Source organism: Salmo salar, chromosome 18 (assembly GCF_965601325.2).
Source record: "Salmo salar chromosome 18, fSalSal1, whole genome shotgun sequence".
NCBI lineage: Eukaryota > Metazoa > Chordata > Actinopteri > Salmoniformes > Salmonidae > Salmo > Salmo salar.
Window position 1 is genome coordinate 20,576,822 of NC_138308.1, and position 20,021 is coordinate 20,596,842.

A 20,021-nucleotide genomic window follows, 5' to 3' on the forward strand; every position below is an offset into this window, starting at 1 on the left:
TGGTTGTCCTTTTCTTTGCAATGTAGGAAAATAAATGCCAAATTCTTTACATTTCAATTTATTAAAATGTATTTCATTTTCAGTCAGACATCAGGGGCAAAGTTTTACCGTTGTGTCATTGTTCTTTAGTTGGTTTGCCCTCAATCTCTATAAAAACACTACATAAGAATAGTCTGGTTGACGTCTACTTTTGCAATTTAACCCTATGTAAATTCACCGGTTCCCGAAGCTCAGCCCCGCACTGTCGTGATCTCGATACATTGGTTGGCGTTCAGGAATATTCATATTTCTGAACCCTGGAGGAGGATTGGAGGCTGGGCCAGTGGAATGCTACGTGTCTTGAGGTCTTTCAAAAGCCCTTGTTCTTAGATGTCTGTCGTCAAAGTTGTCAAGGAACTCGAGCGAGGCGACACATTCCTACCGGTTATTGGAGTTTATACTCTCCGGGTCAACAGTCCATTGGGGTTAACCTTAGCCTAGTGTACGATGTTGGGTGTCAAAAAGCAGCAGACGGTAAGATATACATACACTTATTTAAAACATCATATTCGAATATAAAATAGACTTTGAAAGTTGTCTAATAGCATAAGCATGTATAGAAATGTTGTAGCCCACGCAGCCCAGAGTGCTAGAGCTACCTAGGCTAGAAATGGTGTAGCCTCAATGATGTATAAAATAATTCCTGTATAGTGCGCTTTGGGTGACCTTTATACGTGTATTTCGTTAACTAACTGACGTTATAGCCTCATTCTAATTAAAACCTTTAACTGATAAGTTACATAATAGCAATTATGTGGATAAAGTGCTAGACATGTTTGTTCACCAAATCTGTTTCATCAAACAATGGTTAGAAGTCTGATACGATCAGCGTTGTCACTGTTGACGGTGAAGTAGGCTACTTTCACGTTTTCACTCTGGTAGAAAATTGGAGTGATTTTATTTGACATAGGCATTGGTGGAAAAAGTGCCCAACTGTCATACTTGAGTAAAAGTAAAGATACCTTAATAGAAAATGACTGAAGTAAAAGAGAAAGTCACCCAGTAAAATAGTACTTGATTAGAAGTATTTGGTTTTAAATATACTTAAGTATCAAAAGTAAATGTAATTGCTAAAATATATGTAAGTATCAAAAGTACATTCCTTATATTAAGCGAACCAGGCGGCACCATTTTTATTTATTTATTATTTACGGATAACCAGGGACACACTGACATAATTTACAAACAAAGCATTTGTGTTTAGTGAGTTGCCAGATCAGAGGCAGTAGGGATGACCAGGGATGTTCTCTTGATAAGTGTGTGAATTGGACAATTTTCTGTCCTGCTAAGCATTCAAAATGTAACAAGTACATTTGGGTGTCAGGAAAAAATGTATGGGTGTCAGTAAACATATATTCTTGGGGGGAATGTAGTAAAGTAAAAGTTGTCAAAAATATAAATGGTAAAATACAGATACCCAAGAAAACTACTTAAGTAGTACTTTAAAGTACATAAGTACTTTACACCACTGCATATAGGTTAAATGGTATATAATATTTGTTGTTGTTGAGAAGTAGCCTAATGGTCATTTACGACTTGTCATTTAATTAATTATATGTCCCACTAAGAATGAACCATAACTGAAGCCTTCACAAATCCTTTATAATACCTAGTCTATTGCAATAAGGCCCGTAATTAGAGCAGTAAAAATAAGTGTTTTGGTATACCCGTGGTATACAGTCTGATTTACCACGGCTGTCAGCCAATCAGCATTCAGGGCTTTGGCCGACAGCCGTGGTATATCAGACTGTATACCACAGGTATGACAAAACATTTATTTTTACTGCTCTAATTACATTGGTAACCAGTTTATATTAGCAATAATGCACCTCAGGGGTTTGTGGTATATGGCCAATATACCATGGCTAAGGGCTGTGTCCAGGCACTCCGTGATGCATCATGCGTAAGATCAGCCCTTGGCCGTGGTATATTGGCCATATACCACACCCCTTCGTGCCTTATTGCTAAACAGGTGGGTCTAATCCTGAATGCTGATTGGCTAAAACCACATTCCAGCCGGTGTCTATTCCACAAGTTACCACCAGCTAAATCTAACATTTCTTTTAGACTAACATTTAGTTTTCAACAGCAGATATTTATATAAATCTTGCTGTCTGTCTCACCAACATTTGCAACATTGTTTCAGTATTCAAATTTGATCTCCAGATGTCCCATAGTAATGAACGTGTCGGGAGTTGGGATGAGACAGACAGGCAGGCAGCTTTTCTCAGCCAGTTGAAAATCATGAATCAGCATCATTAGTATGGATATATACAAAGTACTATCAATAGTTAACAGGTAAAACTAAACGAAGTACGGCTAGTTTGCTGTCTTTCCAGCTTAGGTTTGAAGTGAATGTGTTAGCTGTGTTGTTGGCTAGCTCCTCTGAACAAGTGTCCTGACGAGAGAGCACATTTTCTACGCCAGTCGAAATCGCGCATCATTAGCTCATTGTTATGGATGTATCCAAATTAATGTATCTAGAAAACAAATTAAACGCAAATGTAGCTACTTTACTGTTATTCTGGCTGCACTGTTTGACAGTGACTGTAAGTTAGCTGTAGTTGGCTAGCTAGCAAGCAAGCAAGGGATAAGAACGTTGCCAGCCAGTATGGCAATGGAACATTTAGAACGAACGACTAAGTCGCGTCCATAGATACAGAACAAAAAGACTGAACAACTGGGTCACGTCTCTAGCAACCGAACCAATAGAACGAATGACCAGCCGGCTTGGGTAGCAACCCTAGATTTGTGTCGGGACTATATCTTGTGGAAGGATGAAATAGTATGAATACATTTATCAAAATAACGTTTTTAATAAAAATATGTAAATCATTATTTGAATATGTTGGTAACCTGTTGTATAAAAGTGATAATGCCCTGAACACCCGTGCCAATATATCCAAACACCGGCTTCTCTGGCACTATTACTTAAATGTAGCAACCTTAAACCAACACCTAGCGACCTCGATCATTAAGAGTTTTGGACCTCTTGGTGTAACGTTTAAGGTGTTAGCTTGACTGTTGCTGGACACGGGTTTGAGTACCGGTTGGTGCTACCCCCTGAATTCGCTACGTTGGTGTCAGAATTGGGATTGAGCCCATGAGGCCATGGGGGAGGCGTGTACACGTGCGGGGCTTGGTAAAGAAAAGCATGTTAGACACACTCTCCCGAAGGAAGGGGGTAATGTAGTGACCTTAACCCAACACCTACAATAGCAACCTCATGAAGAGGTTCAGACCGTTGGTTCGAGACCTTGTTGGGGCCCCTACTCCCCGAAATCGCTACAATATGCTTCAAATCAAAGTTTATTTGTCACGTGTGCCGAATACAACAGGTGAAGGTAGACCTTACAGTGAAATGCTTTCTTACAGGCGCTAACCAATAGTGCAAAAAACAAATCATTTACTAATCACTAATCATTTATAAGCAAATGTTACACCATAGCCTTATAAAGGGTGGCACAGGTTTATGCCACATTTGACAATGCCACTGTTCATGTAATGGCTTTGATTAATTTGATTTGTGAAGTATCTAAGTGGTGCTATAAACATTTATGAAGCCTTTATAAGTAGGAAGTTTGTTTTTAATGTTGTGTAGCTGATACAGGCTACTTCTGCGCTGCTAAGGAACTGCCAAGGTTTGTGTGGCAGAAAACAATCGGCGTAGGCAGTAAACCAGCTAATGCCACAAATGCTTTGTAACAGTGAAATGTAGCTCACTTTAGTCTGCATAGTTTCTAAACAGGTTTACTTACAATGAGTTAGCCCAGTACTATATGTGGACAATATGTTAGCACAGTATACGTTGGAAGAGTGTGGAAAGCAGCAAGTTGATAAGGTGCTGGTTCCAATACTTAGCATGTGGTTTTGCACAGGTATCTTATATTATCATGTACTACTCACACAATCACAGTCTAAACTTGACCTGTATGGGGAAACATTTGTACCAAACACATGTAAGGAACTGATGTGTATCAACAAATACACCAATACCCTACATGTTTTTTCATAACCAACCTGTAGACAAAAGATAAAGAATGTCACTCAAGTCATTGTTTTCTCAATATTTTGATACACCTAGTACTGTAGGCTTACTTTGTCAGATTTCCACTCCACTCTGTATGGAGACTGAATAACTATGCAGTTAGGGTGTGGGAATAGGAAATGTTTCCAAGAGGTAGCACAACTGTTTATTTTGTTCTACAGATTAGGTATGATGATAAGGGCAGTAGGGAACATTTTGTTTATCACCTCCTATAGGCTATTCTAACAGAACCTATGTCACATGTTTTACTGCGCAGTATCCATATAGAAAATGGAATTTAAACTAGGATGTTTTTGTAGTTGGCCTTAGAAGAACCACTCATCCATCGTATGCTGGAAGGGGCAATGGTAACACAGAGGGAATGAGAGAGGGGGAGTTAGAAACGCATACGGAATAAGAGGGGAAGGAAATGAGAAGGAAGCAGAGTGAAAAAGATGAATGTATTAAACTACGGAGAATGAAAGAGAGAGAGAAACAGAGAGACAGATTGAGCTGAGTGTGTTTGTGATAGTGACAGAGAGGGAGGGAGGAAGAGGCAAATAGGCAAAGAAAGGTAGAAGAAGTAGTGAAAGTTAAGTAAGAATTACAGCAAAGGGACAGAAACAATGAATCATGGATAGATTGATGGAGAGAACAGAGTGATAAAAGTAGATTAATTGCACAGCATGAGATGTGATTGGATCAGTGAGGTTGGGGCTGCTGAAGTGACAGAAGAAGAGGGTGGAGAGGCAGGGCTGAAAGTAAGGCTAAGGGGTCGTGGGTGTCTGCCGGGGTTTGATGAACGGTACTGTTTGTTTTTTCCACCCCGCTATATCTGTGTTTGTGCATGAGAGGGTGGATGATGATGGGGAAATGCATCGAATTAAGATGTATCACCTTTAAAAATGGCGCGTGTTTCGCAAGTTGACATTATTGTAATAATTACACTGTAAGAAGTTTGTTTGCCATTGATAGGTTCGCCAAAATGACATGACAGAAGCATAAGCAGAAGGAATTTTGAAAAATTGACAACTGTGTAGCATTTCTCTGCATGTAAATGAAAAATCGACTACAGTGCCTTCAGAAAGTTTTCACACCCCTTGACCTTTTCCACAATTTGTGTTATAGCCTGAATGTAAAATGGATTAAATTGATATTTTTTGTCACTTATCTACATATACAATACTCCATAATGTCAAAGTGGATTCATGTTTTTTGAAATGTTTACAAATTAACAAAAAATGTGAAGCTGAAATGTCTTGAGTCATTAAATATTCAACCCCTTTATTATGGCAAGCCTAAATAAGTTCAGAAGTAAAAATGTTCTTAACAAGTCACATGATAAGTTACATGGACTCACTCGGTGTGCGTTAATAGTGTTGAGCATGATTTTTGAATGACTACCTCATCTCTGTACCCCACACATACAATTATCTGTAAGGTCTTTCAGTCAAGCAGTGAATTTCAAACACATATTCAACCACAAAGACCAGGGATGTTTTCCAATGTCTCACAAAGAAGAGCACCTATTGGTAGATAGGTATAAAAAAAAGCAGACATGGAATATCCCTTTGAGCATGGTGAAGTTATTAATTACACTTTGAATGGTGTATGAATACACCCAGTCACGTCAAAAATACAGACGTCTTTCTTAACTCAGTTGCCGGAGAGGAAGGAAACCGCTCAGGGATTTCAAATCTGCAAAAATGTTGCCCTCGCCTCTATCCACCTGAAAGACTGTACTGTATGTACCTGGAGTTCTCTCCACAACCCTGACAGAAACATACCTCTGTGTGTGGAGGCTGTCGGCCGGCCGGTGTGGTATTTGGTAGGAGATGGTGGGTGAGAGTGCAGAGAGAGTGCCCTCTGTTTATACAAGGCTCTCTGTCTGTGGTGGGGGTGTGGGGGCCCTGCTACGGTTAATAACAGGAGGTTGTGTGCGTAACCTACACTGGGTGGGGTAGTGGAAGGGCTGGGAAAGTTTTATGAGGAGTAGGCACTGGTAGGAAAGGTGGGGGGGCACTAGAGGGGAGGGGGGCATAGAGTGAGAGGAAAGGATGCCACATCATCGCTGGGCTGCAGGCAGCACACTGGCCACATTGTCTGGTCCTGTTCCCTTCATTCCCTGGAGCCAGCCAGCATCCCGTCACCACTGCCATGTCTACCCAGCCAGAGACTGTCTCAGTCGGACTCACTCTGAAGGGGCCTATTCACCAAGTCACATTCGCAACGGTTCACATAGAAATGTGTTTTTTATAAACCAGACCTGACTTTCTATCAGGTTGAATGAAGAATCATGTCTGTTCTACAAAATATATCCCGCTCTGTAACACTCTGAATGATGTGAACATTTGAATATGCCTCTGGCGTATTTAAACTACCCCTAGAAAGGATGTAGTAGAGTCTGATGGGTTGATATAACTCACTTGAATGGCAAAGCCTTCTACATATCTGGTCTGTATATCCTGTTTATCTTCTGTCTGTATGTTCAGTTTATTGTGGCAGCACCTTTTCACCAAGTAAAATTCCTGTCCAAGCAAATTAATTTGGTGAGGAAAGGTAATTCTGATTCATTCAAGCAAAGACAGACTTACTAGGCCTTAAGCAAAACCACGTAATTTATTGCAAGGCAACCATAACAAAAACTTTATAATTAATCTAGTCTGCCGTTGGAATGTCTAGTCCTGCAGGAAAAACTAGATGTAGTTCAGGAGGCATGGTCCGTGTCAAACCTGAACTAAATGAAATGGATTATGGTATGTTTGGCATGAGATACCATATGTGGACCAATGGGAGAAAAGAAGTGAGATGCATATGGACAAGATAATATCACACAGGAACTGAGCAAAGCGAATGGCTAAACACAAGAACTCATTCCTTACTGTGTTTGTCACGGGTATCGTTGGTGAAGGAGGACCAAAACGCAGCAGGCATGCGGTTGTTCATTTTGAACATTTATTAACTCCAAAATGAACACAAAAATAACAAAAGAGAAAGAACGATAAACTGACAGTCCTGTAATGTTGACATACACTAAACAATCTCCCACAAATGACAAACACAAACACACCCTAATATATGGGACTCTCAATCAAAGGCAAATAGACAACACCTGCCTTCAACTGAGAGTCCCAACCCCAATTAACCAAACATAGAAACAGACACACTAGACTAAACATAGAATACATGAAAACCAAACAGTGCCCAAAACCCCGGAATACTTAAATCAAATGCCCCTTCAACAAACACACCACCCCGAACCACATAAAACGAATACCCTCTGCCACGTCCGGACCAAACTACAATACCAATTAACCCTTATACTGGCCAGGACGTGACAGTACCCCCCCTTAAAGGTGCTAACCCCGGAAGCACCTTAACAAAAATAACCCCAAGCAACACCAAAAAGAAAAATTCCCCCCTACTAAAGGGAGGGAAGGGAGGGTGGCTGCCGTCAACGACGGCACTGTGCTACACCCCCCCTCCCCAACCCACCTATCTCTGGAGGTGGCTCCGGCTCTGGCCGTTCCAGGCTGTCGGGGCAGTCTGGCAGCTCGGGACAGTCTGGCAGCTCGGGACAGTCGGGCAGCTCGGGACAGTCTGGGCAGCTCGGGACAGTCTGGGCAGCTCGGGACAGTCTGGGCAGCTCGGGACAGTCTGGGCAGCTCGGGACAGTCTGGGCAGCTCGGGGCAGTCTGGGCAGCTCGGGGCAGTCCGGCCACTCCGGCAGCTCGGGGCAGTCCGGCCACTCCGGCAGCTCGGGGCAGTCCGGCCACTCCGGCAGCTCGGGGCAGTCCGGCCACTCCGGCAGCTCGGGGCAGTCCGGCCACTCCGGCAGCTCTGACGACTGTTGACTGGCGGGCAGCTCTGACGACTGTTGACTGGCGGGCAGCTCTGACGACTGTTGACTGGCGAGGCTGGGTTTACGCACTTGAAGGCTAGTGTGGGGAGCGGGAACAGGACGAGTCGGACTGGGTTGACGCACTTCCGGGTCTGCACGAGAGACAGGAGCTGGAAACCCAGGGCTATGGAGGCGCACAGTCGGTCTTGATCTTACCTCCTGCACAACCCGTCTTGTCTGGATGGAACTAGTAGCCCTGTACGAGCGGGGTGCTTGTACAGGGCAGACTGGGCTGTGCAGGGGCCTGATGGTAGCCGTGCGTAGAGCGGGAGTTGGGTAGCCTGGTCCTCGGAGGCGTACCGGCGACCAGATGCGCTGCGCAGGCATCCTCCTACCAGGCTGGATGCCCGCTCTAGCACGGCACCTGCGAGGGGCTGGAATAACGCGCACCAGACTGTGCGTGCGTATGGGTGAGAGAGTGCGCTCCTCAGCGAAACATGGCGCTCTCCACCCCATACGCTCCTCCATATAATCACGGGTAGCTGGCTTCCGGCTCTTCCTATGCCTAGCCAAACTACCAGTGTGCCCCAGCCAAAAAAAAATCTTGAGGGTGCCTCGCGTACTTCAACGCCAGTCTTGTCCCTCGGAAACGTTCCCGGTCCATACCAGCCTTACTCCTTTCCTCTCTCTCGCTTACCACCTGTCCCCATGGAAGGCGATCTTTACCGGCTTGGATCTCCTCCCAAGTGTAGGAGCCTTTTCCCTCCAAGATCTCCTCCCAAGTCCATCTCTCTCGTTTGTCCAATTCGAAATTCCTCTGCTCCTTCCTCTGCTGCTTGGTCCTGGAATGGTGGGAGATTCTGTCACGGGTATCGTCAGTGAAGGAGGACCAAAACGCAGCAGGCATGCGGTTGTTCTTTTTGAACATTTATTAACTCCAAAATGAACACAAAAATAACAAAAGAGAACAAACGATAAACTGACAGTCCTGTAATATTGACATACACTAAACACAGAACAATCTCCCACAAATGACAAACACACCCTAATATATGGGACTCTCAATCAAAGGCAAATAGACAACACCTGCCTTCAACTGAGAGTCCCAACTCCAATTAACCAAACATAGAAACAGACACACTAGACTAAACATAGAATACATGAAAACCAAACAGTGCCCAAAACCCCGGAATACTTAAATCAAATGCCCCTTCAACAAACACACCACCCCGAACCACATAAAACGAATACCCTCTGCCACGTCCTGACCAAACTACAATACCAATTAACCCTTATACTGGCCAGGACGTGACAGTGTTACTGTATTTAATCTCCAACTGCCTCAGAGAATATTCCACATTCTTTCAGCATTTGTATGTAGCCTACTGTAGTTAGTCAAATGTAAATGAGAATGTTTGTGAAAGACTGGAAATACCCTGAAAAGTTGAAGTTGTACTAAATGTGCTTTTGAGAGCAGAATGTGGGTGTGCATCATCGTTGAGCCAGAGACCACATTGATGTCATAACCTGTGGGACATGGGACTGGGGAGGTGTCCAAAGGGTGATGTCATTATATACTGCTCAAAAAAATAAAGGGAACACTTAAACAACACATCCTAGATCTGAATGAATGAAATAATCTTATTAAATACTTTTTTCTTTACATAGTTGAATGTGCTGACAACAAAATCACACAAAAATAATCAATGGAAATCCAATTTATCAACCCATGGAGGTCTGGATTTGGAGTCACACTCAAAATGAAAGTGGAAAACCACACTACAGGCTGATCCAACTTTGATGTAATGTCCTTAAAACAAGTCAAAATGAGGCTCAGTAGTGTGTGTGGCCTCCACGTGCCTGTATGACCTCCCTACAACACCTGGGCATGCTCCTGATGAGGTGGCGGATGGTCTCCTGAGGGATCTCCTCCCAGACCTGGACTAAAGCATCTGCCAACTCCTGGACAGTCTGTGGTGCAACGTGGCGTTGGTGGATGGAGCGAGACATGATGTCCCAGATGTGCTCAATTGGATTCAGGTCTGGGGAACGGGCGGGCCAGTCCATAGCATCAATGCCTTCCTCTTGCAGGAACTGCTGACACACTCCAGCCACATGAGGTCTAGCATTGTCTTGCATTAGGAGGAACCCAGGGCCAACTGCATCAGCATATGGTCTCACAAGGGGTCTGAGGATCTCATCTCGGTACCTAATGGCAGTCAGGCTACCTCTGGCGAGCACCTGGAGGGCTGTGCGGCCCCCCAAAGAAATGCCACCCCACACCATGACTGACCCACCGCCAAACCGGTCATGCTGGAGGATGTTGCAGGCAGCAGAACGTTCTCCACGGCGTCTCCAGACTCTGTCACGTCTGTCACGTGCTCAGTGTGAACCTGCTTTCATCTGTGAAGAGCACAGGGCGCCAGTGGCCAATTTGCCAATCTTGGTGTTCTCTGGCAAATGCCATACGTCCTGCACGGTGTTGGGCTGTAAGTACAACCCCCACCTGTGGACATCGGGCCCTCATACCACCCTCATGGAGTCTGTTTCTGACCATTTGAGCAGACACATGCACATTTGTGGCCTGCTGGAGGTCATTTTGCAGGGCTCTGGCAGTGCTTCTCCTGCTCCTCCTTGCACAAAGGTGGAGGTAGCGGTCCTGCTGCTGGGTTGTTGCCCTCCTACGGCATCCTCCACATCTCCTGATGTACTGGCCTGTCTCCTGGTAGCGCCTCCATGCTCTGGACACTACGCTGACAGACACAGCAAACCTTCTTGCCACAGCTGGCATTGATGTGCCATCCTGGATGAGCTGCACTACCTGAGCCACTTGTGTGGGTTGTAGACTCCGTCTCATGCTACCACTAGAGTGAAAGCACCGCCAGCATTCAAAAGTGACCAAAGCATCAGCCAGGAAGCATAGGAACTGAGAAGTGGTCTGTGGTCCCCACCTGCAGAACCACTCCTTTATTGGGGGTGTCTTGCTAATTGCCTATAATTTCCACCTGTTGTCTATTCCATTTGCACAACAGCATGTGAAATGTATTGTCAATCAGTGTTGCTTCCTAAGTGGACAGTTTGATTTCACAGAAGTGTGATTGACTTGGAGTTACATTGTGTTGTTTAAGTGTTCCCTTTATTTTTTTGAGCAGTGTATATATTTTTAAATCCTGAGAGCGACATCAGAAGCTGATGAGCTTTGCTCACATGGATGTTTTTTTATTCAGTGCAAATTAAAGAGAAACAACGTAGACTAGAGCATTACTCATCAGCACAAGTCACTAATTTCCTATCATGTCTTCTTCTGCTTTAATTTCAGGATCTGAACAGATCCACCAATGTAGTGTTTCAAGCCCACCATGTGACCCGGAGCAAGAGAGGTCAGGTGGTGGGCACCAGAGGAGGCTTCAGGGGTTGCACCGTCTGGCTCACAGGTAAACCGCTCACCATAGCCAATACTCAATGGATTGTCACTATTACATGTTGCTATTACAGTAAAGTGCTACTAGTGACTTTAGTGATAATGATACTGTTGAGCATTGGCTAATCTCACCTGTACATTCTCCATGTGTCCACCGCCAGGTTTGTCTGGTGCTGGGAAGACCACCATAGCCTTTGCCCTGGAGGAGTATCTGGTGTCCCACGGCATCCCCTGCTACTCACTGGATGGGGACAACATCCGCCATGGCCTCAACAAGAACCTGGGCTTCACAGCCACCGACCGTGAGGAGAACATCAGACGTATTGCTGAGGTGGCCAAGTTGTTCGCAGACGCTGGCCTCGTCTGCATCACCAGCTTCATCTCTCCTTACACCAAGGTCAGGGGTCATTCTTGGGAGTGTTTGTCTACCCAATTCTGTTGGTATTGGTGGTATTGACTTGTGTAGAGTGTTCTGGTGCAAATGGATGCCGTATATCAAGTATTCTGTGTGTTACGATTGACAAGACAGAATTCTGACAATCCTGTTCCCTCTCCTCTTTTGTCTAAAGGATCGTGATGATGCGAGGAAGATCCTTGAGAGTGCTGGGTTACCCTTCTTTGAGGTGTTCATCAACGCTCCTCTAGAGGTGTGTGAGAGTCGCGATGTGAAGGGCCTCTATAAGAAAGCTCGTGCTGGAGAGATCAAAGGTACAGACTTTTGGTCCTTTGTTTACATTTTGGTATCCATACATCGAAATGTAACTTCCTTATTATAAGGGAAAGAACATAACTATTCCCTCTATGTGTTTCATTTCTATCTGAAAGAGTCAATCAAACATCCTTTTTGAAAGTGATTTTTTTATTTAACCTTTATTTAACTTGGCAAGTCAGTTAAGAACAAATTCTTATTTACAATGACGGCCTACCGGGGAACAGTGGGTTAATAACTGCCTTGTTCATGGGCAGAACGACAGATTTTTACCTTGTCAGCTCGGGAATTCGATCGAGTAACCTTTCGGTTACTGGCCCAACGCTCTAACCAGTAGGCTACCTGCTGCCCCAACGTTGTACTAATAACTGATCTACCTGTGTTCTCAGGCTTCACTGGGATCGATGCAGAGTACGAGCGGCCCGAGGCTCCGGAGTTGGTGCTGAAAACAGGAGAGATCACCGTTACCGAGTGCATCCGGCAGGTTGTGGACCTGCTTAGAGAGCAGGTGAACATGACAGATAGCTCACCTTTTTTACCGCTTGTCTAGCGCTAAACTAGAACAAAAGTAAAGCGCATGTAATGGAATTGACACCAAACCTAGCTTATAACAAACATATAAAGACAAAACAAAACAAAACTTATCATAAGGGCTTGAAAAAAACTACTAAAGTGATAACTGCTAATGCATACAAACCAGCTGTCATGTTACCTTAACATGACATTGTCCTCTCTCTGTAATTGTTCAGAGTATTGTTCCAAGTGGAATCACAGAGGAGGTGAATGAACTCTTTGTTCCGGAGAACAAGCTGAAGCTGGTTCAGGTCGACGCTATCACACTTCCCACAATCAGCATCACCAAGGTAACAACATACATCTCCACTACTAATCCATATATTTTTTATGACGACCCAAATTACCATGGGTAAATATTTGACTGGATGGCAGGCTGTGCTCACAATTGCCTCTAGATCTCTGTCACGGTCGTCGTAAAGATGGGACCAAGGCGCAGCGGGAATGTGTATGCTCATCTTCTTTATTGTGAAGAAAACCAAAACAAACACTTAAACAAAACAACGACGAAAAACAGTCCTGAAAGGCACACAGCTAAACACGGAACAACTACCCACAAAAACCCATGAAAAAACACCCTTATTAAATAGGACCTTCAATTAGAGGCAACGAGGAACAGCTGCCTCCAATTGAAGGTCAACCCAATAAACTAAGCATAGAAATAGAACAACTAGACAGACATAGAAATAGACTAACATAGAACATAAACCAAAAAAATACGAAACAAATAAAACAAACACCCCCTGCCATGTCCTGACCAAACTACAATAACAAATAACCCCTTTTACTGGTCAGGACGTGACAATCTCTCTCTTTTGAATTGTATTATATGTTCTAATCGATTGGGCTGATTGCCAAGGTTTGAAAATCAATTCAAATCAAACATAGTAAATATGCAGCTACAGTATTTGCATTGTATGTGATATGACTTATGGTTGTCACAAGCATCATTGTAGGTAGACCAAAATGCAGCGGGTATATTTATCATCTTCTTTTATTGAAGGAAAAACAAAACACTTACACAAAACAAACGACGAAAACAGTCCCGTAAGGTGCTTAGACTAAACAGGAAACAACCACCCACAAACACAAGTGAAAACACACACAACTAAATATGGCCTCCAATCAGAGATAACAACAAACAGCTGCCTCTGATTGGAGGTCATTGACAAAACTAACATAGACATTGAAAAACTAGAAAAACCCCATAGAAATAGAAAACATAGAACATAAACCAAAAACCCCGAAACACACTAAACAAACACCCCCTGCCACGCCCTGACCAAACTACAATAACAAACAACCCCTTTTACTGGTCAGGACGTGACAATGGTTGAATTATAGTGATAGGTAAACCCTAGTATCCCGATAAGTGGAGTTGTTAGTACAACGCTACTTACTGTATTGTAGTAAAACTGTAATAATATGTGCACTTGGAAACTAAAACTTTATGATACCACCATGAAGCATGGAGGTACAGTATATCACATGAAACTGGTTTGATGAAAAGTCTTACTTTACTATCTCTGTTTCCTCATGAGCTGTTTTTCATTCAGCATGGTTTCGTGTGGACTCTGCCACCCCTGATAGCATCCAATATCTCTAACATATCAGCTGTTAAGGGACATTGTTAACAGTCAGTAAGTTAAATCCCAACCAGTTTGATGTATATTACCCCCGGTCTGTCCTGTTTAGTTGGACCTCCAGTGGGTGCAGGTGCTGGCTGAAGGCTGGGCCACCCCACTGAAGGGCTTCATGAGGGAGAGGGAGTTCCTCCAGGTGCAGCATTTCGGCAACCTCCTCGACGGTAAGAACCACACACACACACCCTTATAATACATCATAACATTACTCAGCTAATTCTTATTCTCCCCTCTTCATAATGGAGCGAGTGACAGTGGATGGATATTATATAAGGTTGTTTCTAATTGTTATCCTGACCATGTGACTATAGCGAATAACCAGGGCCCTAAGTTTCCCTTGGTAGGTTCACATGGTTAGCACAAACTCCAGGCCCTATCATCACGCACATTTATCGTTCCCTGGTTCAGATGGAACCATCAACCAGTCTATTCCCATCGTCCTGCCTGTTACCACGGAAACCAAGCAGAGGCTGGACGGCTGTGCGGCGGTAGCTCTGGAGTTCCAGGGAACCCTCGTGGCCATTCTAAGACAGCCAGAGTTCTACGAACACCGCAAAGAGGAGCGCTGTGCCCGTCAGTGGGGCACCACCTGCCCCCAGCACCCCTACATTAAGGTTATCACCAACCACACACATTCATTCATAGTTGTTTAGCAAACATAGATGTCCTTTGTTGTGTTAAAGCAACACTCTGTGCACACACTTGTGCATCCAATTTCAAGCTATAATGGAGTTGAATGAAGTTGCACTTGAACATATCCATCACGTGAAATATCTGGATATTATGCCATTCATATCTCTCCAACATCCACCACTTTTTACAGATGGTGATGGAGGGAGGTGATTGGCTGGTGGGTGGCGACCTGGAGGTGCTGGAGCGAATCAGATGGAACGATGGGCTGGACCAGTACCGCTTTACTCCACGGGAGCTCAAGCAGAAGTTTAAAGAAATGAAAGCAGGTTAAAAGAGTTCCTCTAAAGGCAGTACAAATATACAGTACATGGCATATTAAACAAACTATACATTTGAGTTGGCCTTCACACTCGTACCCGTATTCAGGTTGAAAATGGCAGATTTGGCACTGATAAACGTCTAAATTGGAACCCAGTGGCTGTACAGTAACATGCTGTACATGATGTCAGAGCTCAAGCTCTGCGCTTCACCGCGCTGTATGGGCTTTGACTGACAGCTGTTCTGAACTTGAGCACTTCATGCGACAAGTAGTTGCCCCTATCCTTCCCGCTAATTGGGCAACTTTTGAACACTTTTGGAAAAAGCTGTAAATAAGAGGACTCTATGTATTTTCAAAGATGAGACGTTGAGGATTATAATAAATACCACTTCGATGTCATACAAGCAAGCCAAACACCCATGCCCTTCAAATTTCCATATCATAAAACTCATGTCATATACAGTGTCAACGTTTATGATCACTGTGTTTGATGAACAGTAACAAGATGACATGGTGTCACACCCTGAGTTGTTGTTTATTGTGAAGAAAATTCCTCCTTTCTATGTGCACCAAAATGATGATCTGTTTCCCTGAATTGCACTGTGAAATCCTAACACTGTAATATCGTATTTTGTAACTTAGCTAGTCATGCTGGCAATAGAACAGGCTTTGAAAAGATCCCCACTTGTCCCAGATTGCAATTTATAATGGACTGTTTTTCGATTGCTTAAACAACAAAAGAAAACAACTACAAGTGTGCTTGCTCTAGTCCCTCAATGGCAGAGCTAGGCGAGCTCAAAAAAAACCTTTATAGTTAAAGTCTGTTCTTTGAGTTATAAACGTGCATTGGAATTAATTAGGAACTGTGCACACTTTGGAGAGGTGTGTGGCCACTTGAAGACACTAGTTAGTCCTCTCACTCAAACCCTTTTAATTGTTTTGTCTTATGTTGCACCTACCCCACATTTTCCAGCAATATTCTTATCATGTTACTGAATATATCCAGAGTATTTTTAGTTTTCATTATCAACAAATGCCACGAAACGTACAGTAAATGTAAAATGCACATAAAATGAACAGTGTAATGTTTGGATTCAGTCTTGTGTCAGGTGAACAGTTGTGTCCTCACCTTTAGTCTAGTAATGTCCCATAATCTCCAAACTGTTATCTTTCAATTGCTACCATGGTTATGCATTTGCTTTTCATATTTCTTCTGTAAAAAAAAACATTCAATTTAGCCCTATCCATATAGGCCAATTCCCACGATTGTAAAGGGTTAAGTATTAAGTCTAAATAAATTAAGGTTTATGTCTAGCTAGAGAAACATGTTTTTTTTAGAAGCATTTGACAAAGGACCAGGTGCAAAAAGTAGCATGGTAAAATTGACCGTGCGCATCTGGTCCTTTGTCAAGTGCTTCTGAAGGAAAAACAAAATGTTTATATGTGCATGGTAGAATTTGTTGTTTGCACTAGATGGAGACATATTCCTCTGTGTGAGACGTTGAGGACTGTTTCGTCATGAGTCAACTGTTTTGCGTACATTTTCACCCCCTATGATATCTGCACTGACAATGGTGTTCACTGTTTTTGACCAGTGTTCATTAATTTATCCACAGGTTATGTGGATACCAAAAGGCATGCAAAGTACATACAAAACATTTTACATTTTTTATGGGCTCCAACATGACGTTATGTTCACTTGTACAGTTACACAATGAGACCACAGGATGCAAATGGTGAACTGAATGCAAATTATGTTTGATTTGTCCTCTTGTTACCAACCACTTGTAAGAAGGTCCTCACTGAAGTTAATTCCTTATTTCTCTCCTATTCTCTATGACCACCAGATGCCATCTTCGCCTTCCAACTGCGGAATCCGGTCCACAATGGCCACGCCCTGTTGATGCAGGACACCAAGCGCCGTCTCCTGGAGCGGGGCTACAAGCGACCCGTCCTCTTGCTGCACCCGCTGGGGGGCTGGACCAAAGACGACGACGTGCCCCTGGACTGGCGCATGAAACAGCACACTGCAGTACTGGAGGAGGGGGTACTGGACCCCACCAGCACCATAGTGGCTATTTTCCCATCCCCCATGATGTACGCTGGACCCACTGAGGTATGGGTCAACAACACAGCCATCAACACATTCATAGTTTTTGTGTGTTTAGCAGGGGATATGATGCGGTATTTAGTCAGTTACAGTAAGTAAACCCCCATTTGGCTAGGCAGATGATGTCACTGTAGGGCTGTGAATACCCTATTGTGTTAGTCCAGCACTAAGGTTAACATATTTAAGACCATAATGTGTGTGCTTATGTGTGAGCATACATTTGTTTTTCCCTCAGGTCCAGTGGCACTGCAGAGCGCGGATGATCGCCGGAGCTAACTTCTACATTGTGGGTCGTGACCCAGCGGGCATGCCCCATCCCGAGACCAAGCAGGACATTTATGAGCCCACCCATGGGGGTAAGGTCCTCACCATGGCCCCCGGCCTCACCTCTGTAGAGATCATCCCCTTCAGAGTGGCCGCCTACAACAAGACCAAGAGGGCCATGGATTTCTACGACAAGGACCGGTGAGCGGAATGTTAAAGATTGATTATGGCTTTTATAATGCATATTTACAGATGATTTTACACAGGGCCTGTGGTGGGAAATGTTTGTCAAAGAATCTTCAAAAGCGGACACTGCTGATCATTTTCCCTCTGTCTTTCTCTTTATCTCTCATCTCCATCTATCTCGCTTCCCCTCCTCTGCCTTTCCCAGACACGCTGAGTTTGAGTTCATCTCTGGCACCAGGATGAGAAAGCTGGCGCGGTGCGGGGAGAACCCCCCAGACGGCTTCATGGCCCCCAAGGCCTGGAAGGTTCTGACTGAGTACTACAGCTCCATACAGAAGGACCAGTAACCCAAACACCAGAGCTCTTAGAAGGGCAACAGCTCTAGTCCTCAAGGAATGTTCTAGTTTGATGTTGTTATCTGTAAGTTATAGGTTTCATTTCATTATCCTAGTAGATGATTCGGTGAGTAAGGAATCCATTAATGACTGAAATCAAGTGAGATCAAGCAGTCCTGGAGGATTGGAGTTGTGTGCCTATCTTCATTGAAGGAAAACCCATGTGATGTCAGAGGAGCTAGTGGTTGGGTTTAAGCAGTGAAAACATTCCTATGTTTGTCTATGTATCTGTAAATCATTATATTTAAAGAAAATGTATACATATATGAGATATATTTAATCTTTAGAGACTAACATGTATTCCATGATTTTAAAATGTCCCCCACTCTTCTTATTTTGTGAGATCATTATACAGGAAGTTATTGATCGCTTTACCTCCCAAAAGCATTTTTGGATATTTAAAGACGTGCCATTTATGATGATGCAGTAAATAAGTTGCAGGTGATATTTAATTACATTTTAACATTTTACTACCTACATATTTCTATTCCAGATGATTGATTTGTCATTGTTATCAGATTTATTTTTCTTGTATTTTCAAACAAAGCTTTTCATCTTCCAAACGTAAGTGCCTTTTCTTCAGAATGTAAACACTGTTTATCTGCTGTACTGTATAAAATGTCCCTTCATGTTTCTAAGAAGTTTGATATGAAGAACCATAAATAGCATTATGATCATCAATAACTATTGTATGAAAGATGTAAGCCAACTGTAAAGTCTATGTGAAGATTCAAAATGTCAGTGGAGAAATTGTGTGAAGAATGACATTTTATAGAAGGATGACATTTTATAGAAAAAAATATTAAAACTGTATTTATTGCATCAAACCAGAAAACTGTCTCAAATGGAATACTGTATAAACAATGTATATGTCCATACATGAATGTATCAGACAAGATTTTAAATAAATATTTTATTCTCAACAAAATCACTTAATCTGTATTTCCTAATTTCAGATACAATTTGATTTGATTTACAAGGTGTTAGTCAATCAGATAAAGATGAAAGGTTGGTACTTTGTAGTTTGGATTAATAGAGCCTGCATCTCTGCTGAGTACAAGACTGAAACTGCAACACTTGCCCTCTGCTGGCAGGAGATTGTACTGCAAATAGTTCAACATTTTACATTATGGATTTTATCTAGTTTTGTGAGTTGAATTGCACATTGACTCTTGGAGGTGCCTTAAAAGTAATTGGTGGGACCAAATGTAACATTGACAATGCTTATGGGGATGTAAAATGTCATATTGGTTTATGGGGGTATGCTGATAGGTACCTGTCTATCACATGTAGAGACCACATGCAGTGAGCTATAAAGTATTGGGACAGTGACACGTTTTTGTTTTGGCTATGTACTCCAGCACTTTGGATTTCAAGTGATACAATGACTATAACGTTAAAGTGCAGACTGTTTAATTTGAGTGTATTTTCATCCATATGTGAACTGTTTAGAAATTACAGCACTTTATGTACATAGTCCCCACATTTTAGGGGACCAGAAGTATTGGGACATTTTCACTTATTTGTATTAAATTAGTTCAAAGTGAACTATGTGGTCCCATATTCATGCTACGTAATGACTGCATCACGCTTGTGACTACACATTTGTTGGATGCATTTTCTGTTTGTTTTGGTTGTGTTTCAGATTATTTTGTGCCCAATAGAAAGGAATGGTAAATAATGTATTGTTTCATTTTGGAGTCACTTTTATCGTAAATAAGAACAGAATATGTTTCTAAACACTTCTACATTAATGTGGATGCTATCATGATTACGGATAATCCTGAATGAATCGTGAATAATGAGTGAGAAAGTTGCAAATATAATTCCCCTCCCCCAAAAATGCTAACCTCCCCTGTTA

The 20,021-nt window shown here is 42.9% G+C and overlaps 1 protein-coding gene across 1 annotated transcript; it reads left to right on the forward strand.

Moving 5' to 3' along the window:
• Positions 1 to 294: 294 nt before the first annotated feature.
• On the forward strand, positions 295 to 19,091 carry LOC106577008 (bifunctional 3'-phosphoadenosine 5'-phosphosulfate synthase 2). The gene is made up of 12 exons (XM_014154644.3): positions 295 to 513; positions 11,227 to 11,341; positions 11,490 to 11,725; positions 11,898 to 12,036; positions 12,427 to 12,545; positions 12,787 to 12,900; positions 14,306 to 14,417; positions 14,662 to 14,867; positions 15,077 to 15,212; positions 17,053 to 17,321; positions 17,551 to 17,780; positions 17,971 to 19,091. Exons 1-12 carry the CDS (start codon positions 487 to 489, stop codon positions 18,110 to 18,112), a joined length of 1,845 nt encoding a protein of 614 aa, XP_014010119.2. The 5' UTR covers positions 295 to 486; the 3' UTR covers positions 18,113 to 19,091.
• Positions 19,092 to 20,021: the final 930 nt, after the last annotated feature.

Excerpts from the sequence above, each read along its gene's own strand:
- LOC106577008 (XM_014154644.3), top strand. The coding sequence starts at position 487 with ATGTTGGGTGTCAAAAAGCAGCAGACG. Across the intron at positions 12,546-12,786 it reads TGGACCTGCTTAGAGAGCAG|AGTATTGTTCCAAGTGGAAT; the intron begins GTGAACATGACA and ends GTAATTGTTCAG. Across the intron at positions 14,418-14,661 it reads TTTCGGCAACCTCCTCGACG|ATGGAACCATCAACCAGTCT; the intron begins GTAAGAACCACA and ends TCCCTGGTTCAG.